The following is a 21,917-nucleotide window of genomic DNA, read 5'->3' on the forward strand; positions in this document are numbered from 1 at the left end:
ATGGTTTGTGATGTAAAATGCTTATATCAATATGGTTTGTTTTCATTTATATAAATGTATGATTGTCTATGTTATAAGTGATCATTTAATAAAGATGTTTCCATTTAAAACAACATAACGTCAAGCATCTGAGGGTGTCCCATTCTGTTTTGGTGCACCGTTTCTGTCTACATTTTTGCAACAGCCACCTTTTTTTGGCAATGTAACTTGTTTTACATTTACAGCCAAACCAGGTTTTCATTCAGTTATTTTTGGAAGACTAACTGCAATCAACTGTAAGGTAAAGATTTTTGTCATTTTAAATTTCAGTGATAATCATTTTTATCCATTTTGTTAGTATTATTGTGTTACCTCCACTGGGTAACTTTATCCAGTATTTATTTTATAAGGGACAACTTTACATATGCGTCCATAAGTCTCTGACATAACCTTGCACTTCAGAATAGTTCCTAATGTAGTTTTTCTGCTTTCTGCGAAATGTTCAGTTATGTTGGTCATTTTGTTTCTACAATGATTAGTATCTTTTAAATGGCAGTTAATTTTGCTAGACTGTTTTTTTTCAGAATATTCATTTTATTGGCGCTCATTTTCTTTTTCTATATAGTCTGTGATGTGACAAGGGTCTTCAATAGAAAAAACAGCTTAGTCAAGTTTTCAATATATTTTTGGCTACTGCTAGGGGCCTGTGTTATGTGACAAGCAATGTAGGTTCAACACATTGTTAAAGATTTGAGATGTGCACATCACTTGGAATTACTAGGTACCCAGCTAAGTAAATTTCACTGTATTGTTTAATACAACTAATATCGATTTTTCAGTTATTTTTTTTTTTTTTTTTTTTTTGAAAATCTTTTTATTTTATTATCTTATAGACAAACAATACAAATCACAGAAGAACACTGTACAAACATCAACAAAAACTATATACAACTATACATTGCCCATATCATTCACAATATATACAACAGATAATACATTAAGGAAACACTTTTCGATTTTTCAGTTATGTCAGCAATCTTAAGGGCAACAGCCAACAATGTGCAGAATTAGTTGTAGATGGCATAGACTTAGCAAATCTGCTGGCTGATAGATTCGGCTCAAATTACACCTCTCCATCAGCCCCAGTTCTCCACACAAAAAATACCTTATACCACTCCGCCACTAATCATCATCAAAGAAGAGGTTGCCTCTTTGCTCTCTAAAGCTAAAAACATGGTTTCAATGGGGCCTGACGATATACCAGTATGCCTCTTCAGCAGCTTAAATCAGGATTTATCAGGTCCATTAGGATCTCTATTTAATCACAGCCTCTGGACCGGCTTTGTCCCTACAGAGTGGAGGACAGCAACAGTCATCCCTCTGCATAAAGGGGGATCATCTACTGACCCAGGAAATTACAAACCCATAAGTTTGACGAGTTATATATGTAAGGCCATTGAAAGAATAATCATGGACCTGATAAATAATGACAGAGGAGACCTCCAAACACTGGCTCCAACCCAATTCTGCTTTGTCAAGGGAAGATCATTCTTACTAAACCCAGTGGATTTCTTTTAAAAAGTCACTAAGGCCATGGATGAGGATAAAACAGTACATACTGCCTACCTTGACCTAGCCAAGGCATTTGACACAATTCTCCACTTGTTTATTATAAATAAACTCACAAAACTGGGCATAAATCCCTATATCACCAGATGGATAGCCAACTGGCTCATGGACAGAACACGTGGTTAAAGTGGGTGAATCCAGAACTAGCAAGAGGCTTGTTACTAGTGATGTGCCACAAGGTTCAGTACTGGGACCACTCTTGTTTGGAATAAACCTCTCTGAAGTCAAGGCAAATGTGGAAGTTCTCTGGTTAACAAAGTTAGAGGATTACTGCAAGCAAAAAATATATCATCATACCCTTTGGGAAGTCAAATACCCCTGAAAATTACAAAATCAATAGCAAGCCCCTTAGAGTACACCCAGAGGTGAGAGATCTATTTATGCAGATAATTAGCAGCTGAACTTTGACCACCATGTGTCCGCAAAGGTGAGGAAATCCTTTTATGTGGCACAACTTATAAGTAAAGGTATGGCATCCAGATCAAAGAAATTATAGACCCATGGTATTACATCCCCATTAGACCAATACTCGAGTACAGTGCACCATTTGGCATGTACTTGTCTAGGAACTTACAGCAGATGAAGCGACCTCAGATGTTCCTCACAAAGAAAATACAGGGTGTAAATAACATGAGCTATGCAGACAGACTAAAAGCCATATCCCTTTGCTCTGTTTCCTACCAACCATTAAGGAGTGACTTATGCCTGACCTACAAGGCAGTCACAAAAATCCAGCCCTGATGGAGCTGCAACACATCCGCAAGTCAAACAGCCTGAGTGTCACCTGATCTACATATCTAAATTTAGTCAGTGCTCAAACAAAACATGCTGGAGAGACAGATATGTGTTTTAGAGATTGCCCCTTCTTTGGAACAGGCTTGCTATTCACATTAAACAGAGCCTTCCCTGGCCCTCTTCAAACGTAATTTGGATCAATGGATGGGGAAACACAAATTCACACCTGGAGTAATGCCTATGTCCCTTATGGATAGGGGCACTCTGTAAGACACTCAATGCACATGCACAAATCCATGCCATTCTCTTGCCCCTGAAGGCAATACATTCGGTAAAATCAGGTTATATTGGTTAGGCTTGTAAGGGCCCTTAAGCCATTAGTCTAATAATCTCCTAGTAACCTATAAATACTATGTGCAGCATGTAAAGATCTGAGTTTCTACATGTTATCTCTGTAGTCCAGAGATTAGGAGAATCTCCTAACATGATATTCCTTTTGGATGTGAAGACTTCTAACTTGGTGATGAAGCCAGTGGTATGGTCTTACTTTCTTGTCCACTGTGCTTGAGGTACCCCATGCTAGTCCCCTGATCTTATACTAACTACCTGCTATAACATCTCTAACATTACTCCACTTATATTTTTCTTCATACTAAAAAGCTCCTTAAGGATAATACTGCAGGAAGCAAGGATTTTCTGATTTAAGACTATAATGTCTTTTTTTACTGCTCTTAAATTTCTTGTCCAAAGTAATGTACCCCCTCATGCCCAAAATACTTTAGCCATGGTATGACTTTGATCTGCATTAACTAAGGTGAGAAGTATGCAGACTGGAACAATGTTGAAAGTATTGAGGTTGAGGGTCTCTGGAGGAAAACACATGATCTGCATGAGCATTATGGTCAACATCAACTGAGATCTCTTGATAGAATGCAACATAAATGTCTACAGAAATCTCAGCAGGAGCTAACCATTTAGCCATTCTTTAAGGTGGTGGGCTGTTTGTACAGTCCAAGCTGCCTTGGTAACCATTTAAATGTTGTGACCCACTAGAGTACATCCCGAAACATGGAGAATGAATGGCCAAAAATGCATTTACATATACTAAGTCCGACATGGGCATTTTCTGAATATTCCCTTTCTGCCAGGGTATGGCTATTTCAGAGTTGATATATATACATTTGGGGGTTTATGGGGGGTGCTTGCCCTCCACAATGTGGGATGCAAAAAAAGATTGAAGGAGAATAGCAATGCTCAAGATTCGCTCTTCCCTATGATTTTCTGTCTTTTTTTTTACATCATGTCAGTGCTCAGCATAATGCTAACATTTCAATAGGGAGCCACTGCCTGACTGTTTGAAGAACTTACCATCATATCTGTGTCAAACAGTGGTTCATTTTTGCACAAAACTGCGACTATAATACCAGTATTTCCTATATCTGACTCCATGGGTATTACTTTGGTGAGGCTCTTTCTTCTTGCTTTTGACATTCTCAGTTATGATGGCTTTCTGACTGTGATCTCAAGATTACAACTTGTATGATGGATACTTGCCCCTCCACTTATGTGTGCTGAGTCTAACTGTTATTTGGACACTGATGTCCTGAGGACTTGGACATTTCTTATTTTTCCAAAGTAGACAGCCTCATTTTAGAAAATTAGCAAATCCATTGATTATTAGAAAAAAAGAAAAGCTTCAGGAGCAACTGACTAAATCTTTCTATAATGATATATTTTATCTGATTTGGTGATATGACTCTTTCTGGAGAAATACATTTGACGTGTGCTGAAATATTATGTTTATTTATCTTTCAGTCTAAAGAAGGGATGGACAGTGGGTTTGAAAGCACATTTACATACATGAATAAAAAACAGTTTTATATACTGTAGAGTTCATAAACTCTTAGTCAATGGCATTCCTGTTACACAAGTCCTCAAGAAACCATCCTTGAACCACAGCATTCTCAATAATGTCTGCCCTCCCAAAAAACTTTCCATTTCTTCACTGGACAGCCAATAAGACAATTTATGTGCAACTTTAATAATATATTGCTGACACAATTGGCCCATGGATCTTTATCAGTCCAGTTTTCCCATCACAGCAGTACTATGCCAACCCTTATCAGAGTTATGCATGGTCTCCTTATGAGTAGAAATTAATGTTTTTATTTTATTTTATTCATTTACCCCAAAAAAAGGAACTATTTAATTTTCAATTTATTGGAAAAAAATTTTAATTGTGGTTAAAATTCTTTGGGGAAAAATATTGAAAATTTAAAAAACCTTAAAAAGATGGGGTTTAAAGCTTTTGGGGGATTTTAAAATTGTTTTAAAATAAATTTTGAAAAAGGGTTTTTTTGCTCCCATTTTTAGTTTAATAATATTTTCTTAAATTTTTGGATTTCCTTTTTTTCAAAACCATTATTTTATGGAAAGAAAATTATTTTTTCAACTCCCTTTAAAAGAAGGGAAAAATTTATAACCTTTAATTTATGATTTTTATAATTTCATTACTTTTTTGAATTGTTGATAATTTGGGTTAGCTTTATTTTATTTCTTTTGAAAATTTTAATAAAACAACTTAGATATAATTTTTATATAAAGAGGAAAAAAGGGTTTGCCTTTAGAAAAAATACCTATAAATTGTTACATTTCACAAAAATTTTAAAAAAATATTTCCTTTGGGTGAATTTAAAACCTTTCCATTTTTGTGATTAAAGAAAAAGTTAAAGAAATCCACGTTTAAAATTTTTTACCCTTTTAATTTTTAAAAAAAAGTGTTATTCCCATACTTTATAAGGGAAGTTGGTAACAGGGGGCCGAATCTTTGTATCTAAAATGATGGAAAATAAGAAGAAAAATATTTTGACACATTTTTCCCTTTTGAAGGGAAATTAATTTAAAAAATAAAAATATCATTAATTTTTAGTTAATTAGGGCCTTTAAATTTTAAATTTCTTTTCCTTAAGGAAATTTAGGGAATTAAATATAATTCCAAAAAATTTTAGGGTATTTCCTTGGTAAACCAGTTAAGTACCTAAATTATAATCCAGGGAAAAGGATTCTTCTTTCCAAAATTGTTTCCCGTTTCATAGTTGATCCCCCCCTTGGCTTTTTTACTAAAAATAGGACAAACCCAGAAAGGGTTTTGGGTTTTCTTTTAGGGAAATTAAATTAAGGAATTTGGGCTTGGCTTCATTTCTTTAAAAATTTTTTCCCCAAAAGTTAGTTTTTTTTAAACCATTTTTTCTGAAAGTGAATCTTATTCAAAATATTGTTAACCCAAAGGGTTTTAAATTACCCTGAACCAAGGGTTTTTTGGTAAGGGTTTTTAAAAATTTTACTTAATTTTTTTTTTTTTTTTTTTTTTTTTTTTTTTTTTTTTTTTTTTTTTTTTTTTTTTTTTTTTTTTTTTTTTTTTTTTTTTTTTTTTTTTTTTTTTTTTTTTTTTTTTTTTTTTTTTTTTTTTTTTTTTTTTTTTTTTTTTTTTTTTTTTTTTTTTTTTTTTTTTTTTTTTTTTTTTTTTTTTTTTTTTTTTTTTTTTTTTTTTTTTTTTTTTTTTTTTTTTTTTTTTTTTTTTTTTTTTTTTTTTTTTTTTTTTTTTTTTTTTTTTTTTTTTTTTTTTTTTTTTTTTTTTTTTTTTTTTTTTTTTTTTTTTTTTTTTTTTTTTTTTTTTTTTTTTTTTTTTTTTTTTTTTTTTTTTTTTTTTTTTTTTTTTTTTTTTTTTTTTTTTTTTTTTTTTTTTTTTTTTTTTAAAAAAAAAAAAAAAAAAAAAAAAAAAAAAAAAAAAAAAAAAAAAAAAAAAAAAAAAAAAAAAAAAAAAAAAAAAAAAAAAAAAAAAAAAAAAAAAAAAAAAAAAAAAAAAAAAAAAAAAAAAAAAAAAAAAAAAAAAAAAAAAAAAAAAAAAAAAAAAAAAAAAAAAAAAAAAAAAAAAAAAAAAAAAAAAAAAAAAAAAAAAAAAAAAAAAAAAAAAACAAAAATAAAAAAAAAAAAAAAAAAAAAAAAAAAAAAAAATAAAAAAAAAAAAAAAAAAAAAAAAAAAAAAAAAAAAAAAAATAAAAAAAAAAAAAAAAAAAAAAAAAAAAAAAAAAAAAAAAAAAAATAAAAAAAAAAAAAAAAAGAAAAAAAAAAAAAAAAAAAAAAAAAAAAAAAAAAATGTGGGATGCAAAAAAAGATTGAAGGAGAATAGCAATGCTCAAGATTCGCTCTTCCCCATGATTTTCTGTCTTTTTTTCCCGTCATGTCAGTGCTCAGCATAATGCTAACATTTCAATAGGGAGCCACTGCCTGACTGTTTGAAGAACTTACCATCATATCTGTGTCAAACAGTGGTTCATTTTTGCACAAAACTGCGACTATAATACCAGTATTTCCTATATCTGACTCCATGGGTATTACTTTGGTGAGGCTCTTTCTTCTTGCTTTTGACATTCTCAGTTATGATGGCTTTCTGACTGTGATCTCAAGATTACAACTTGTATGATGGACTCTTGCCGCTCCACTTATGTGTGCTGAGTCTAACTGTTATTCAGACACTGATGTCCTGAGGACTTGGACATTTCTTATTTTTCCAAAGTAGACAGCCTCATTTTAGAAAATTAGCAAATCCATTGATTATTAGAAAAAAAGAAAAGCTTCAGGAGCAACTGACTAAATCTTTCTATAATTATATATTTTATCTGATTTGGTGATATGACTCTTTCTGGAGAAATACATTTGATGTGTGCTGAAATCTTTTAGTTATGTACTCACCATAACTTCAGATGTTTGGGATCCATCTTGCCTACATTCTGACTGATGGGTTCGGAGCCGATCCCTCGGCTCCGACTCGGCACGCTTATGCCAAAGAGCGAAGTCTCTTATTGGCTGAGCTTACTATATCCCAGGATGCACCACTACCAGTCCCCCAGATCTAGTTTGTCCGCACACATGCACACATGCACGCCCTGCTTATATAACATCGTCAGATGAAACAAGATAAAACAGTAGAACTCAAACCGTTCAATCTCTCTGATCTCCAAGGCAGGGGAAGGAGGGTGGGTATTAGGAATGTGAGATGGATCCCAAACATCTGAAGTTATGGTGAGTACATAACTAAAAGATGTTATGTGATCCTATCTCGCCTACATTCTGACTGATGGGACAGCGTCCCTAGCACCTGAATCCTGGGTGGCTCACTGGAAAACACTCCTGAGTACCGTGGAACCAAATGATGCTCGCCCTTTAGATGCCACATCCAATTTATAGTGGGAAATGAAAGTGTGCGGATTTGACCAAGTAGCCGCAGCACAAATCATCGATATAGCGAGCTTGGAATGAAAAGCTATAGAAGCCGCCATATCTCTGGTAGAGTGAGCTTTGATAGATGTTGTAAGTTGCTTATTCAAGAAGAATAAGCCTGAGTTATACAATCTCTAATCCATTTGAGATGGTAGCTTTGTAATGGTTTTACCCAATTTACTGTCTGAGAAGGACACAAACAATTGGTCTGACTTACGAAATTGATGAGTCCTGTCTAAATAGAAATGCAACTGCCTGTGAACATCCAATTTATGGAGAGTGTATTCTGCTTCATTGGAGAATTTTGGGAAGAAAACTGGTAGCTCCAGAGATTGTTGAAGACAGAGATTAGAACAGACCTTTGGGACAAAGGATGGATTAGGTCTAAGTGATACTCTATCCTTGTGGAAAATCAAGTACGGTGGTTTAATAGATAGGGCTTGAAGCTCTGAAACTCTTCTTGCAGAAGTAATTGCAACTAAGAAGGCAGTTTTCCAAGACAGATATTTTAAGTCACATGTAGCAGCAGGTTCGAAAGGGGAGATGTTAATGCACGAAGCACCAAATCAAGATCCCACGGAGGCGAGGATGAAAACTGGGGGTCTTAACAGGCCCGCACCTTTAATAAAGGTCTTGCATAATCTGTCGCCATCAATGGAGGATCCATGGATTCGTGGAATTTAGAGATAGCCGCCAGTTGGACTTTAATAGTAGAGACAGAAGATCCTTGATTAAACAGGGATGTTAAGAATTTCAAAACTTCCGGATTGGAGCAGTGATAGGGTCTAAGCCCTGAGTTGAGCCAGATAGCAAACCTCTTCCACTTACTGAGGTACAATTTGTTAGTGGTGGGTTTGTGGGCTGAAGATAAAATGTGAATAACTTCCGGGTCTAATGTGTGACTTCTGACTAAGGTCGGAAGTGGAGGAGCCAGGCTGTCAACTTCAAGGAGTGTAGGGACTGATGCTGTCGTCCCGACTGATGGATTAGCAGATCCGGAGTTAGATCTAACGCCCAAGGATCGCCCACGCATGTTTCTTCAGGTAGGGAAACCATACCTGACGAGGCCAGTATGGAGCAATCAGTATCATTGTGGACCCCAATTGAGAAGCTTTTTGAATGACTTTGGAGAGAAGTGGTATCGGAGGAAAGGCATAAAGTAGCCCTGTTGGCCAAGGTTGTGCTAGAGCATCCATAGCTGCTTCCCTTGATGTGGAGTCAAGGAGAAGAACATTTTGCACTTCGTGTTTAGTGGTGTTGCAAATAGATCGCAGCACGGCGTTCCCCATCTCCTGAAAACCTGAGCTGCTACTGTTTCACTTACGGACCACTCGTGAGGAGAGAGAATTGTCCTGCTCAATTTGTCTGCCAATATATTTGATCTTCCCAGAATGTGGGTCGCTACCAAGAAACGGTTGGTAGCTACAGCCCATTCCCACACTCTCATGGCCTCTCTGCAAAGGGGTAAGATCTGGTCCCTCCTTGTTTGTTCAGATACCAGACCACCGACATGTTGTCTGTGTGGATGGCGATGATGCCCTGAGGAAGAAACTTGTGTAAGGCCTGTAGGGATAGAAGTACAGCCCTCATTTCCAACACATTGATGTGGAGAAGAGCTTCGTCTGGAAGCCAGGAGCCCTGAACTAACCTGCCCAGACAATGCCCCCACCCTATCTGGGAGGCATCTGTCGTCAGGGTAACCACTGGAGAGGGAATAACAAAGGGGCTTCCTTGATTTAGATTGGATGTCTGAAGCCACCAGCGAAGGTCCCATTTGCATGTTTCTGTAATCATGATGTGATGATTGAGGGGAAGGTCCTGAAAGGACCATTGAGTTGACAATAGCCACTGAAGAATCCTCATGTGCAATCTTGCCAGAGGAACTAAAAGAACCGTGGCAGACATTGAACCTAAAACTTGTAGGACCATCCTGGCTGGGGCTTTGGATCTTGAAATCAGAGTTTGAACTTGGCCCTGTAAAGTTTGGATCCTTTCGGTAGGAAGAAAAACGCGCATCAATTTTGAGTCTATCTCTGCTCCTATGAACCTTATGCGCTGAGAGGGCAGCAAGACAGACTTTGACCAATTGAATGTAATCCCCAGGGAAGCACCCAGGGAGATGGTGGCTTTGAGGTTGTCCATTAGTAGATGCCTGGTGGTGGCAGTCAGGAGCCAGTCGTTCAGATAGGGAAACACTTGGAATCCGAGACTCCTCAGGTGAGCAGTCACTACTGCCAAACACTTGGTGAACACCCTGGGGGCTGTGGTGAGACCAAAGGGCAGAGCACAAAATTGGAAATGACTGACTCCCAGGCTGAAGCGCAGATACCTCCTGGACGCCTGATGAATCGGTATGTGATAATAGGCGTCCTTGAGGTCTATGGAGCACATCCAAACCTCCTTCTCCAACAATGGGAGAATGGATTGTAACGTGACCATTGAATTTGGATTTCGTGACGGATTGGTTCAGTTTGCTGAGATCCAATATTGGTCTCAGGTCCCCTGTCTTTGGCACTAAAAGAACCTGGAGTAATTTCGGATCCGATCTGGTCTGTGGGGACCGGTTGGATGACTCCTTTTTCTAGCAGCTTTAAAGCTTCTGCGGCTGCAATTTCCCTTTGACTGGGTGGTGGGTCTGGGATTTTTTTGGACGGTGGGGGTGAGCATGTGAATGGGATGGTGTAACCTCCGGCTATGATCCGAAGCACCCATCTGTCCTGAGTGATTGACTCCCAGGCTTTTAGGTGCTTGGCAAAACGGCACCCGATTGGCTCGAGCAGCACAGCCGGGCAATCCCTCATGATGTGTGGGAGGCTGAAGAGCCACGAAAGGACTCGCGGTCTCCAGAATTGCGGGGCCCTCTGCCGCCTCTGGGACGGCGTCTCCCAGAAAAATTTTCCCGTCCTCTGCCTCTGGAAGGGGAATCTTCCTGCTGTTGAGAAAAAAACTTACGTGATTTTCGGAACCACATTGTCCCCCCTCCTTTGGCCTTGGGATAAGGCCGAAAGGGAGTGGAATAACGGGCACCTACGGCAGATAAAGTTTTTCCCTCTTGCTCACAGCGGGTAAGGGTGTCTTTAACCTTGGGTCCAAACAAAGAGGACCCATCAAAGGGAGCGTGAAGGAAGACTTGAAGGCCTCCACAACTGACACAAGCGAGCCAGGCTTGTCTCCTCAGAGCCACGCCTGTGCCTGCCGCTCTACCCTTCGGCCGCATAGGAAATGAGCCTCATGGACGAAGTTAGAAATTGACATAAGGATAGCCAACTGAGAGCTAACCGACTGGGCTAGCTGCTCAGGTAGGTTACCCGAGAGGGAATCTGACAGCTCCTTGACCAGATCCTCTGAAGCCTGGTAAAATGTGCCAAATAATTCAGAGACCTTAAAGTAAAGGCCGCTGAAGTCAGGGTGCGCTGCATCTGTCCATGCTCCTAGACTCCTTATTAGGAGGATGGACGGACGTTGAAGCCTCTGCCACGTCCTGTTGTGTAGCAGATGCCACCACCATGGCATCTACAGCCACGCCTTTAGTGAGGAACTCCTTCTCGGGTGGAGCAGATAAAATTTATTAGGGCGAGAAGGACTGGTTCCACTGTATCTGGATGTTCCCGCCCGACAAACTAAATCCAGGAGCTCGTCGAAGGGCGGAGACACCCAAGAGGCGGAGGGCTGAGCCCCAAAGGCCTTGAGGAGCACTGACTCATCAGCAGAGGGGGGTTTGGATATCCAGCCCTGTTGTTTGAGGATCTCTAAGATGTCTGCAAATGAGACATCATCCGAGGACGACTTCGGGACCCCTCCGCATCATCAAGATCAGTGTCCGATGTAATAGACTCGGGAGTCCAGGTGCTACCACTTGCACGATCTCTTTCTTAGGGGTTCCTCCGAAGACAACTCCGAAGAACCCTCAGGAGGAGGGGAACCCCCAATGGGGGTAACCTCAGGCCCAGGGGCTCCGCTGCCTACGGACAGGGGAACTGCCAAAGACCCAGTCTCCACGCCCAGGGAAGGTGCCGGTAAAGCCGGAGAGATGGCCAAGACTTGGCCAAGGCACTCCTCATAGCTCTCAAAGCCGGACCCCCAGAATCCTGGGAGTGTCCGGTCTCCGGAGCCATGATAGCAGACGGCAATCCCGCAGCCGAAGCACCGAGGGAGGCTCGAACCGAAAGCATAGGTCCCAAACATCACCCCGGGTCCAGCCGAAGAAGTCCGTGTACCAAACTCGACCCAAGGCCGGGTTGGAAGTAAGGGTCGGAGCCGACCCTAAGATCTCCACCGGCTCCAACAGCACCTGCTCCGGAGCCGGGCGGTCGGAGGAGGAATAGCCATGGGATGGGCATGGGCTATCGGCTCCGAAGCCAACTGGGTCGGAGCGAAACAAATTTTGAAAGACTGGGGACTGGAACAGTCTTTGGAGCACCCTGTCTATATCCGAATCCGACATCCTCGAGGACTTAGAGGATACTGAACGGGTTCGAGATGGCCTCTCCAACGGCCCCAAAGGACTAGGGGACTGGCTCCGAGGCGACTCGATGACTATCGGCGCCGAAGGAATACCCACACTAGGTTCCATCGGTGCCGAGGAGGACTTCGGCGCCGAGGAGGAAGTGTCTGAGCGGGCAACCCTAGTCGGCTCCGAGACCAGTGGAGCCGACGAAGGTGACCCGCCTCTCGATACCCCAGCCATCGGCTCCGAAGCCAGAGGAGTCGAGACTGGTGGCATCGAGGCAGACCGTTCCGCCCTCGGCTCTGAAGTCCTTGGAGCCGAAGGAGAAGCCTGCCTATGTCTTTTGGCGGCCAGATCCGACGGACTGGTCGGAGCCGACGCCTTCTTCTTTTTGGTTGGAGAAGGAGAGGATGCTAGAGCCTCTTCGAAAGAGGGTTTAATTAAGCCTTTAAGAATAAGTTTATTTTTCCTCTCCTGGAGGACCCTTGAGGAAAAAGCGTGACACACGCTGCATGATTCTTGTAAATGTTTTGCACCCAAACAATAAACACAGAGAGAGTGGTCATCTGTGATTGACATTTTAAAATTACATTTGGTGCATTTTTTGAAGCCCGAAGGCCTAGGATTCTGAGACATTATAGCAAAAAACAGTAATCCCTGACAGAAAAAAACATCACTATCCACTTGATTTTCTAATCAACTGACACTACCTAAAAATCGGTTTACAGCTGCCGATTAGGTAAACAATCTGTAACAATTAAGTCAAGGGTACTTTGAAACCCTCTAAGGTTTAAGGGGGGATTGACTGACCGGGAAGGCCCTAAGATAAAGGAGGCCTGAAATCAAATCAACGCCCAATCACACTACAAAGTTCTCACAAAACTCCAAACACACCACAAAGTGAAGAATAGCCGTTAAAACAGCTTTTTATGACAAGAACAGCAAAATTCTGACAGAAAAAAGTTAGTAAATAAATACTACTCAGCTCAGCCAGCTCGAGACCACGTCTTCGCAAGTTAGCGGCAAACGAGATCTGGGGGACTGGTAGTGGTGCATCCTGGGATATAGTAAGCTCAGCCAATAAGAGACTTCGCTCTTTGGCATAAGCGTGCCGAGTCGGAGCCGAGGGATCGGCTCCGAACCCATCAGTCAGAATGTAGGCGAGATAGGATCACATAACATATTATGTTTCTTTTTCTTTCAGTCTAAAGAAGGGATGGACAAAGGGTTTGAAAGCTCATTTACATACATGAATAAAAAACAGTTTTATATACTGTAGAGTTCATAAACTCTTAGTCAATGGCATTCCTGTTACACAAGTCCTTAAGAAACCATCCTTGAACCACAGCATTCTCAATAATGTCTGCCCTCCCAAAAAACTTTCCATTTCTTCACTGGACAGCCAATAAGACAATTTATGTGCAACTTGAATAATATATTGCTGACACAACTGGCCCATGAATCTTTATCAGTCCAGTTTTCCCATCACAGCAGTACTATGCCAACCCTTATCAGAGTTATGCATGGTCTCCTTATGAGTAGAAATTAATGTTTTTATTATTTTCATCCTCATTGATCTCAGCATTTGATACTACTGATTATGGCATATTGATCGGTCACTAAAATTCCTACTGTGGTCCCTCCTATACAGTCTTTGAAAACCTCTTATCGCAAGAATTCTGGACAAAGCCTAAAATAATGGGGAGATAAAGGCCCAAATATACGGGCAGATTTTAAATATTGTTTTTATAAACTTAGAAAGTTGCTAGAATAACAGGTTTTGTGTTAGCATGCATTTTCTGAAGGACAAAGTCTGAAACTCAAATGTGTGTCATTATTTAGTTATTTGAATCCTCAGTGATTTGCAAAAAACTATACATTTTATGATGAACAGACCAGAAATATAAGGCAAACATCTTGACAGTTAAGAGGTATGCTTATACACCTGGAACTGTATGAGGGTGGTTTCTGGACTAATTTCTTCCAACTCCTTCTTTTGACTGTGCATAAATCTTGGGTCCACTGCTGTTTATATTATTTATGTTGCTTTTAGTGGATTATATTAGAAGAGCAGCTTAGCATGTCACTGACATGTTGATGTCTGATATAGTAGAGCCTATTAGAGGAGTTGCTTAGCAAACCATTACTGTGCTGATCATACTTAGCTCTACATCTTCCTTCAGAATCAAACTAAAAGTATGTATACTCTGATGAATGATTTGGAAACCATCCATTTTCTGGCTGTTATTAACTAGATGAAGCTTAAGACATCCACAGCTAAAACCTTGGTTGTCTTCACCACTTTGTGAGTTTCTTCAACTTTGCTGCTTCCACCTTTCATACTTTATGGAAGCAAGATCTGAGTTCATAGCAGAGGTTCCTGATCGTAGTGTTATCTCTGATAAATGACTGACATTAAAGGAAGAGAGGTTAGTCATTTTAAAGACATCAAGTTTCCACTTGAAGAACATTTTCAGGATAAAGCACCTAAAACATCAAAATCATCACTCAAGAGTTATTCACGCTTTGATCTCTTACTGCCTTAACTGTTGAAATGCTCTCTATCCTTAGGCTTCCCAGCACTGAGGCCAATTAATATCAGATACAAAACCACATTGCTAGGCTATTTACTGGTAAACACAGTAAGCTACACTACCAACATAATTATATATGTGCCATGAAGACTGCACTGGCTTCTTACTCAAAGTCTAGTTACTGCTCTGTTTGTCACTGCATGACTTGGATCCCTCTTACCTGAAACAGCTTATTCTTCACTAAAGCCTCAGGTGCTATATTCTGCCAGTCATGGGCTGCTGGGTAGTTCTTCAGGCACAGTTGGAAATGTCAGGCATTTGTTCTTTGGCTTATCAAGTTCTGCGTCTTTGGAGATTACTGATTTCAGAAATGCTCCACTTTTACCTTCAAGAGCTCCACTTTTTTATTCTGCCCATCAAGTATTGTTTTCCCTTATTTATATTGGGTCCCTCTTAACCTGAAAGAGATGTTTAGGTGATGTGCTCTGCCACCCAAGGGCTACTTGTAGTTCATCAGATGGCTAAAATACTGGGCATTGCTTTTTTTTCTTATCAAACTCTGTGCCTTTGGAAGCCACCACATAGGCAATATCAGAAGATCTTTACCTTTCCCTGCTTTAAGGACTCACTTAAGTCATACTTTTTATGATATTGCTTTTAATGAAAAATTTCCAGACCAGTCATAGGTTTTAATTATTCTACCAATCAACTTTTTTATTTAATGATTGTTTATTTTTATTTTTACTATTAATTATTGTGTTGTTTTAGAAGTTTTATTGCATTAATTTGCTTTTTGTAGTTTAATCTGTATTACTATTTCATTATCAAGTGCTTTGGACATGTACACTTCAATAAAATTGAAGGTTGAAGCTGAAGCGTCTGAAGGAGGAGGATTAGAATTTCTTTGATACCTTTCAAGTTCTTCATGAAGACCTCAAAGAGGTCAGGAGAATCTTAACACCTCTTTCTCAGAACATGTAAGACATAAAAACTATGAAAGAAGAAGGGAATAAACCATGAACTAAGGTGACATCACTTGTATATAGTGTTTATTTTAGTTATGTTAGATTAGGAATCTTTTAATTTGTGTAGCTGGTTTGTTTAAGTCAATCCATCCAAGGATATACAACCACAAGTAGATACCTTGTTCTTTGCTATTACAGTACAAATTGTTAGAAGTAAGAAAGATTACCAAGCTCTGATCTGTGTAATTGTTATATCTTATAAAACAGTGAATGTGATTTTCATGTTAATAACTGGTTTTAAAAATGTTTCCTTAGCTAAACCAACCAACAGACCTGTATTTGTGTTTCAGAACAAGAAAAACAAGAAAAAAATTTATCTGAAAAAAAGAGGCCAGGAGAATCATGTATTTTCTTCCCTGTATAAAAAACAATTCGAAGTATTAGTGTAGGGGTTTAGTATCATTGCAAATAGCTACCTCTGGAAAGAACTGTGCAGTGTGTGTATTTGGTGAGGCATGGTGAGTCATCCTGGGATAATGATGCCTCCCAAGAATTCCCTTTCAAGGTGACCACATTCCAACCTTACTGTGATGCTCAAAAATTACTGATTTGATTCAGGGAAGTGAACAATGACTCTGGTTCACACAGCAAACTGTGACTTCTGTGTAACAATTGACAATGATCTGCTTATCAGATGTATGTTTACACAGGTAACAGACAAGGTGGACTAAGCCCATAGAGCAAAGTAAATAAAATAAAACAGAGAAAAAAATAAAACTTAATCAATCATAATAAACATTACAATTGTTTATTAAGAAAATGGCACCTTGGTCTTTTCCACACAGTCACGAATACACTGGACAGTTAATTTGTAGATCTCAGTAGCATTTGGCTGTAAAACTATCTCTGGAACAGAAAGCATCGCTTCAATTTGGAAAAGAGGAGTGTTCCCCAAAACTGCAGAGCTAAAACCTTGGAGATTCCTTAGTAAAAGGAAAGAAAAAAAGATTAAAAAAATATCATTAACAATCATACAAAGCAAAACGTGTGAAATAACTACAGACAACACACTAACATATAACTTTATGTCATTCTAGTAATACATGGTATATTAAACCATTCTGTTGGAACAACTAAAACACTGTTATTTAAAAAAGCAGATGCATCTCCTTTGCAACATGCTAAGGTCTCCAGTGTCTGAGAGGGGAGGCTGAGAATCCTTTAAGCAAACTTATAAATGTCACCCAGTAGGGATTGAACACTACTCTGTTGGAGTGCTCATCTGGAGATATGCTTGAGGCAAATTAGATTAGAATAACAGTGGGAAAGAAAGACAATTGGGAGTTCTGCAACAGACACCTGCTGCTCACACTGCTGTACACTTTGATCTCATTTTGGCAGAAATAGAATAATTTGCAAATGGATGAAGATTTCACTTTCTGCATATCCTGCAAAGCTGAGGGGACCAATGAAATTTGAGTAACAAATCTCTGTTCTGACCACAATTTCTTTGTTTACTTTTTGACATCTAGAAGCAGCACACAAAACTGTGCAAGAAATGTGCAAAGGAGTGAGACAAACTCTGTTGATTGGGAATATAACTAGGAAATTACAGTAATATAATTTAAAGCACTCATAAGGAATTTCTCTACTTCCAACAATATGTTACTCTCGTGTAGTATGCAGATAGCAAAGACCAAACACTGAAGGTCTTGCTTCTCAGTAATGAACTAAGCAAATACTGAAATGTTCAAAAGGATACTTACTTTAGAATCATCTTTGTAAGGCCATTATAAATTTTACGTTCCCAATATGCATAATAATTTGCCATTTTAGATGATCTTCCGGTGTTACTGTGTACAACTAAGCCTTCCATTTTTGTAAGGAGTGGGCCAATTGCATTGTACATGCGGACCAGATGCTCAGTATCTTTAGCTCTTTCATGTTCAATGAATTCAAAAAATTCTTTCACACCTATACAGGAATAGACAAAAGGTTACAAAACACATTTCTGGAAAACTCGTCCGAATAGATTTATAAAAATAAGCTATTAGATGATACTGTCTTAGCATTAAAATATTACATTAAAGGAGAACAGCTGTCAAAGCTGCGGGCCAAACAAGTAAACAACTATATATCCTGAAAGATGAAAATAGTAGATAATTCAAGAGTTCAGAACATAATATTATCAGGTAATATGCTGACTATAAAAGAAGTGGGAGAGATGTAGTTTTTTTTCTGTATTCTGTACCACCGAAACTAGTTACTTCTGTTCGGAGAACAAACTCTTCTATATCCCTTTACTCTAATGAGTATTGCTACTTCTATTACTAATGAAAATCAGTAAAAAAGAAAGGTTAAGAAGACAAAACCACCTTGGTAGAGATAATGTACTTATGGTATTTCTTATTTGTCACTTACAAAATCACAGGTGGCATAATAACTCTCTGCAATAGCCTATAGTTCGTCCTAAAATGCTACATAGTGGATACTTGCCATTTCTACCCCTCAATGCTCCAATGATTTAAGATGATACAAAGGAAAAAAAATGATAATTATATACTTACCATAACGATAGATCCAATATTGTCTTATTTTCATGGTTCAAAGTGTGAATTGTCAGATCCATCCTTGGCACCATCTATACACCAGAGTAATGGATCCAAGTGCTCTGACATTTTCCCCTACCCACAATTCCCTTCTCTTAGCTCATTTACCTCAGATCAAGTTTGCTGACTAATCACAAAGTGTCTCTAATAATTGAAAGAGGGAATAAAAAAATGAAACCCACAGTATTGTTCACTATGGAATGAGATGTGGAACTGGAAACAGACAGGGTCCTGTCAATGTCTGATTGAGCTCCAGAAGATGTAAAATGGCAATTTGGAAGGGGGAAGAAGAGAAGGATGTTGAACTGGAAAAAATAGGACACAGCAGATCTATCATTATGTTAAGTACATAACTTTCATATCCAGTGTTGTCCATTTTCATCCAATTCAACGTATGGGACAGATTCCTAATCTACCTAGGGTCTGGGTGGACTCACGGAAGGACATTCTTGAAAATGGCAGAGCTGAAGGACTTGCAAGCTCTGGACTGCCCATCGAATTTGTAATGGGACATAAAGGTATGAGCTGCTGACCAAGTTACTGCTATACATTTGTCATTATTACATACTCTTTTTGCAAATGCTGTCGAAGTAGCCATTGCTCTGGTAGAATGATCCTTGGGTCTAGAATGCAGAGACAACCTTTGGGTCTTATAAAGAAAAAAAGAGGCAATCTGCCAGCTACTGAGAAAGTGTAACTTCTGATACATGTCGTCCTAGTTTGGACTTGGAAAAAGATACAAAAAGCTGGTCTAATTTTCTAAAATCTTTTGTACAATGTAAATAAAAATTGAGTTGTCTATGGACATCTAAGGTACAGAAAATGTGTTTGCCCTTGGTAGCAAAGTTTGCAAAAAATACAGGAAAATCAATTTGTTGATTTATGCCTGTTTCTGATGCTACCTTCGGAAGGAAGGAGTGGTTAGTTCTCAGTGAAACTCTATCCTTGTAAAAAATAAAGAAAGATGGCTTGCAGGAAAGAGCTTGTAGTTCCGAAACTCATCTTGCTGAAGTGATAGCAATCAGAAAAATAGTCTTCCAAGAGAAATTTTAAATCTGCTGATGCTGCAGGTTAAAAAGGTTTCTGGGTTAGTGACTGCAGTAAGATCGTAACATCCCATGGTGGAACTGGATCTCGGACAGGTAGTCACAACAAAAACATTCCCTTAAATAAAGCTTTAGTCGCCTTAAGTGATGCAATATATGAATCATTATGTCCTATGTGAAAATTTAAGATGACAGCCATCTGAACTTCAACAGTGGAATAACTGGAACCAAGCAGAAAAATTTCAGAAAGAAAATCCAATATCTCTGGAAGAGGGGCTGAGAAAGGGTCTAAACCCTTTGAAGACACCCAAATAGAAAATCTTTTGCATTTGTTCTTGTAAGTCTTTTTTGGTTGAGTGCTTCTGAGAAGAATAAATTATGTGCACTACTGGGTAGGAAAACCTGGTGTCTCTGGATATCAGTAAAATTGGAGAAACCATGCCAGTAGTTTCAGGAACTGAAGATTCAGTAGAGGCATCCCTAACTGAGCAGATCCAGAGTGAGATCCAGTAACCATGGTGGTGAAGTAGGTGAGGCTAAAGGAAGGGGAACCATGCCTGTCAAGGCCAAAAGAGGGCAATGAGGATTACTTTGATCTTGCACGTCATGGCTTTCTGAATGAACTTCATAAGAAGGGGAATCAGCAGTAAGGCATAAAGGAGACCTGGGTGACAAAAAATAGACTAGAGCATCTCCTGGTAATTGCCCCTGTGGAGGGATAAAGGAAAAGTAACTGCTGCATTTGTTGTTAAAGCAGGAAGTAAAGAGGTCACAGCAAGGTTGGCCCCAGCAGCTGAAGATTTCTGTTGTGATCGTCTGTTTGAGAGACCACTCATGAGGGAAATGGATACTCCTGATCAACCTGTCCACTAGTATATTTGACTTCCCAGGAATGTGCATTGCCACTAGAAAGTGGTGTAAAGACATTGCCCATTGCGAGACTCACATGGCCTCTCAGCGGAGAGGCTGTAAATGTGTTCCCCGTTCCTTGCTGATGTACCAGACCACTGACATATTGTAACTGTGAATGGAGATCACACCCTTGGATATGAGGTCCTGAAAAGCCTGCAATGCTAGGAGGACTGCACTCATTTCCAACACACTGATGTGAAGTTTGGCCTCCATTGATGATCACATCCCTTTAACTGTCTTCAATTTGAACCCCCCCACTGTGGAAGGGAGGCATCCATGCTGACTGTGGCCCTGGAGACAGATGGAAAAAAAGGTCTGTCCTGTACTACTGACTGAGATGTAATCCACCAACTTATGTGACTGCTGCATACTTGATTAAGTTGGATTCTGGTGTAAAGAGGGTGACATTTCTGTGACCACTGTACTGCCAGTATTCACTGTAGTACTCTTGTGTGATATCTTACCAAAGGAACCAGAGTGACAGCTTGCCATCAGCCATAAAAGACAAAGAATGAGCCCTGCGGATGTTGCATCACTTGATAAGCTATGAGCTTTAATGTTTGGACTCTTGCAACAGGGAGTTTTGCAATTTGTTGGGCTGTGTCTATCCGGCATCGTATAAATTCTATGTTCTCTGTAGGATGCAGTTTGCTCTTCTTGTGGTTGACTGAAACTCCCTATTGGTTTGCAACAGTAAAAAGGACTGGTTGGTGTTGCAATAGTAGATACCTGTAGATAGCAGTTAGGAGGCAATTGCCTAATTATGGGTAGACTTGGATTCCCCTGCAGTTGAAGATGAACTATCACCATTGCCATAATCTTGACAAACACCCAGGAGGCTGTAGCGAGACCAAATGGCAATGCTCTGAACTGGTAGCGATTATCCCCCAGACAGAAACAGAGAAACCTCCTGGAGTACTTTTGGATCTTGATGTGATAGTAGGCATCCTGGAGATCGATAGAGCACATTGAATCATCTTTGCTCAACAGAAGTAAGTATGGAATGCACCTTGACCATCTGGAACTTTGTCTGTTTGACATATTGATTTAGGTTGCTGATATCCAATATTAGTCTGAGGTCCCCTGTCTTCTTTAGAACTAAAACGAACCTGGAATACATTCTGGATCCTAACTAGTGTGAGAGGATGGCCTACATGACTCTCTTGGTGAGCAACTTTAGTACTTTTGTTGTTGCAGATTCCAACTGATTGGGTGGTGTATTAGGAATCTTCGATCTTTTCTTTGAGATGGACAAAAATGGTATGGTATAGCTTCTGGCGATTATCCAAGGTAGAGACTCTGAGAAATGTAAGTCTTGACATCTGAGATACTGTGTTCAGCTGACAGCCTATGAACTCCAAATCTGAAATGGCTGAAGGCTTGATTTTTGATTTGATATTTATGGTGAGTGCCATGGAAACACACAATTGGAGAAAGGAATCCCCTGGTCCTGACTAATGATGCCCTCATGCAGGCAAGGAAAAACTGATAAAACTACCCAATCTAAGCAAGCATATCTACTTGAAAACAAATCTCAAAACACAAACATTTATATCAAAATAACAAGGGTAGAGGATCATGTGGAAAACAGTGCCCAAAAGATATACCCAGCAGAGTTTGAGATCTAGCTGCTAACTTGGAAGACAGTAAAACAAGATCTGGGTTAACTCTGTAGAAAGCAAGATAGTGCGGGTAGAAGAGACAGAGTCTGAGAGCTGAAGTCTTTGGAAATGGCCAGTCTCAGATCAGAGTTGGATCCGATAACTCACAGAACCCAGACA

The 21,917-nt window shown here is 39.0% G+C and overlaps 1 protein-coding gene across 1 annotated transcript in view; it reads right to left on the bottom strand.

The window, feature by feature from the left end:
• The window catches only part of DNAH10 (dynein axonemal heavy chain 10), a 5,879,077-nt gene that overhangs the window by 3,937,551 nt on the left and 1,919,609 nt on the right, over positions 1–21,917 (bottom strand). Inside the window, exons 19-20 of the mRNA XM_044069759.1 lie at positions 17,336–17,543; positions 16,396–16,552 (exon numbers count right to left, since the gene is read on the bottom strand). Of these exons, the coding sequence (XP_043925694.1) occupies positions 16,396–16,552; positions 17,336–17,543 (365 nt within the window). The remainder of the gene's footprint in view (positions 1–16,395; positions 16,553–17,335; positions 17,544–21,917) is intronic.

This window comes from Protopterus annectens, chromosome 4.part0, assembly GCF_019279795.1.
Source record: "Protopterus annectens isolate FY-2018-M chromosome 4.part0, PAN1.0, whole genome shotgun sequence".
NCBI classification, from domain to species: domain Eukaryota; kingdom Metazoa; phylum Chordata; order Ceratodontiformes; family Protopteridae; genus Protopterus; species Protopterus annectens.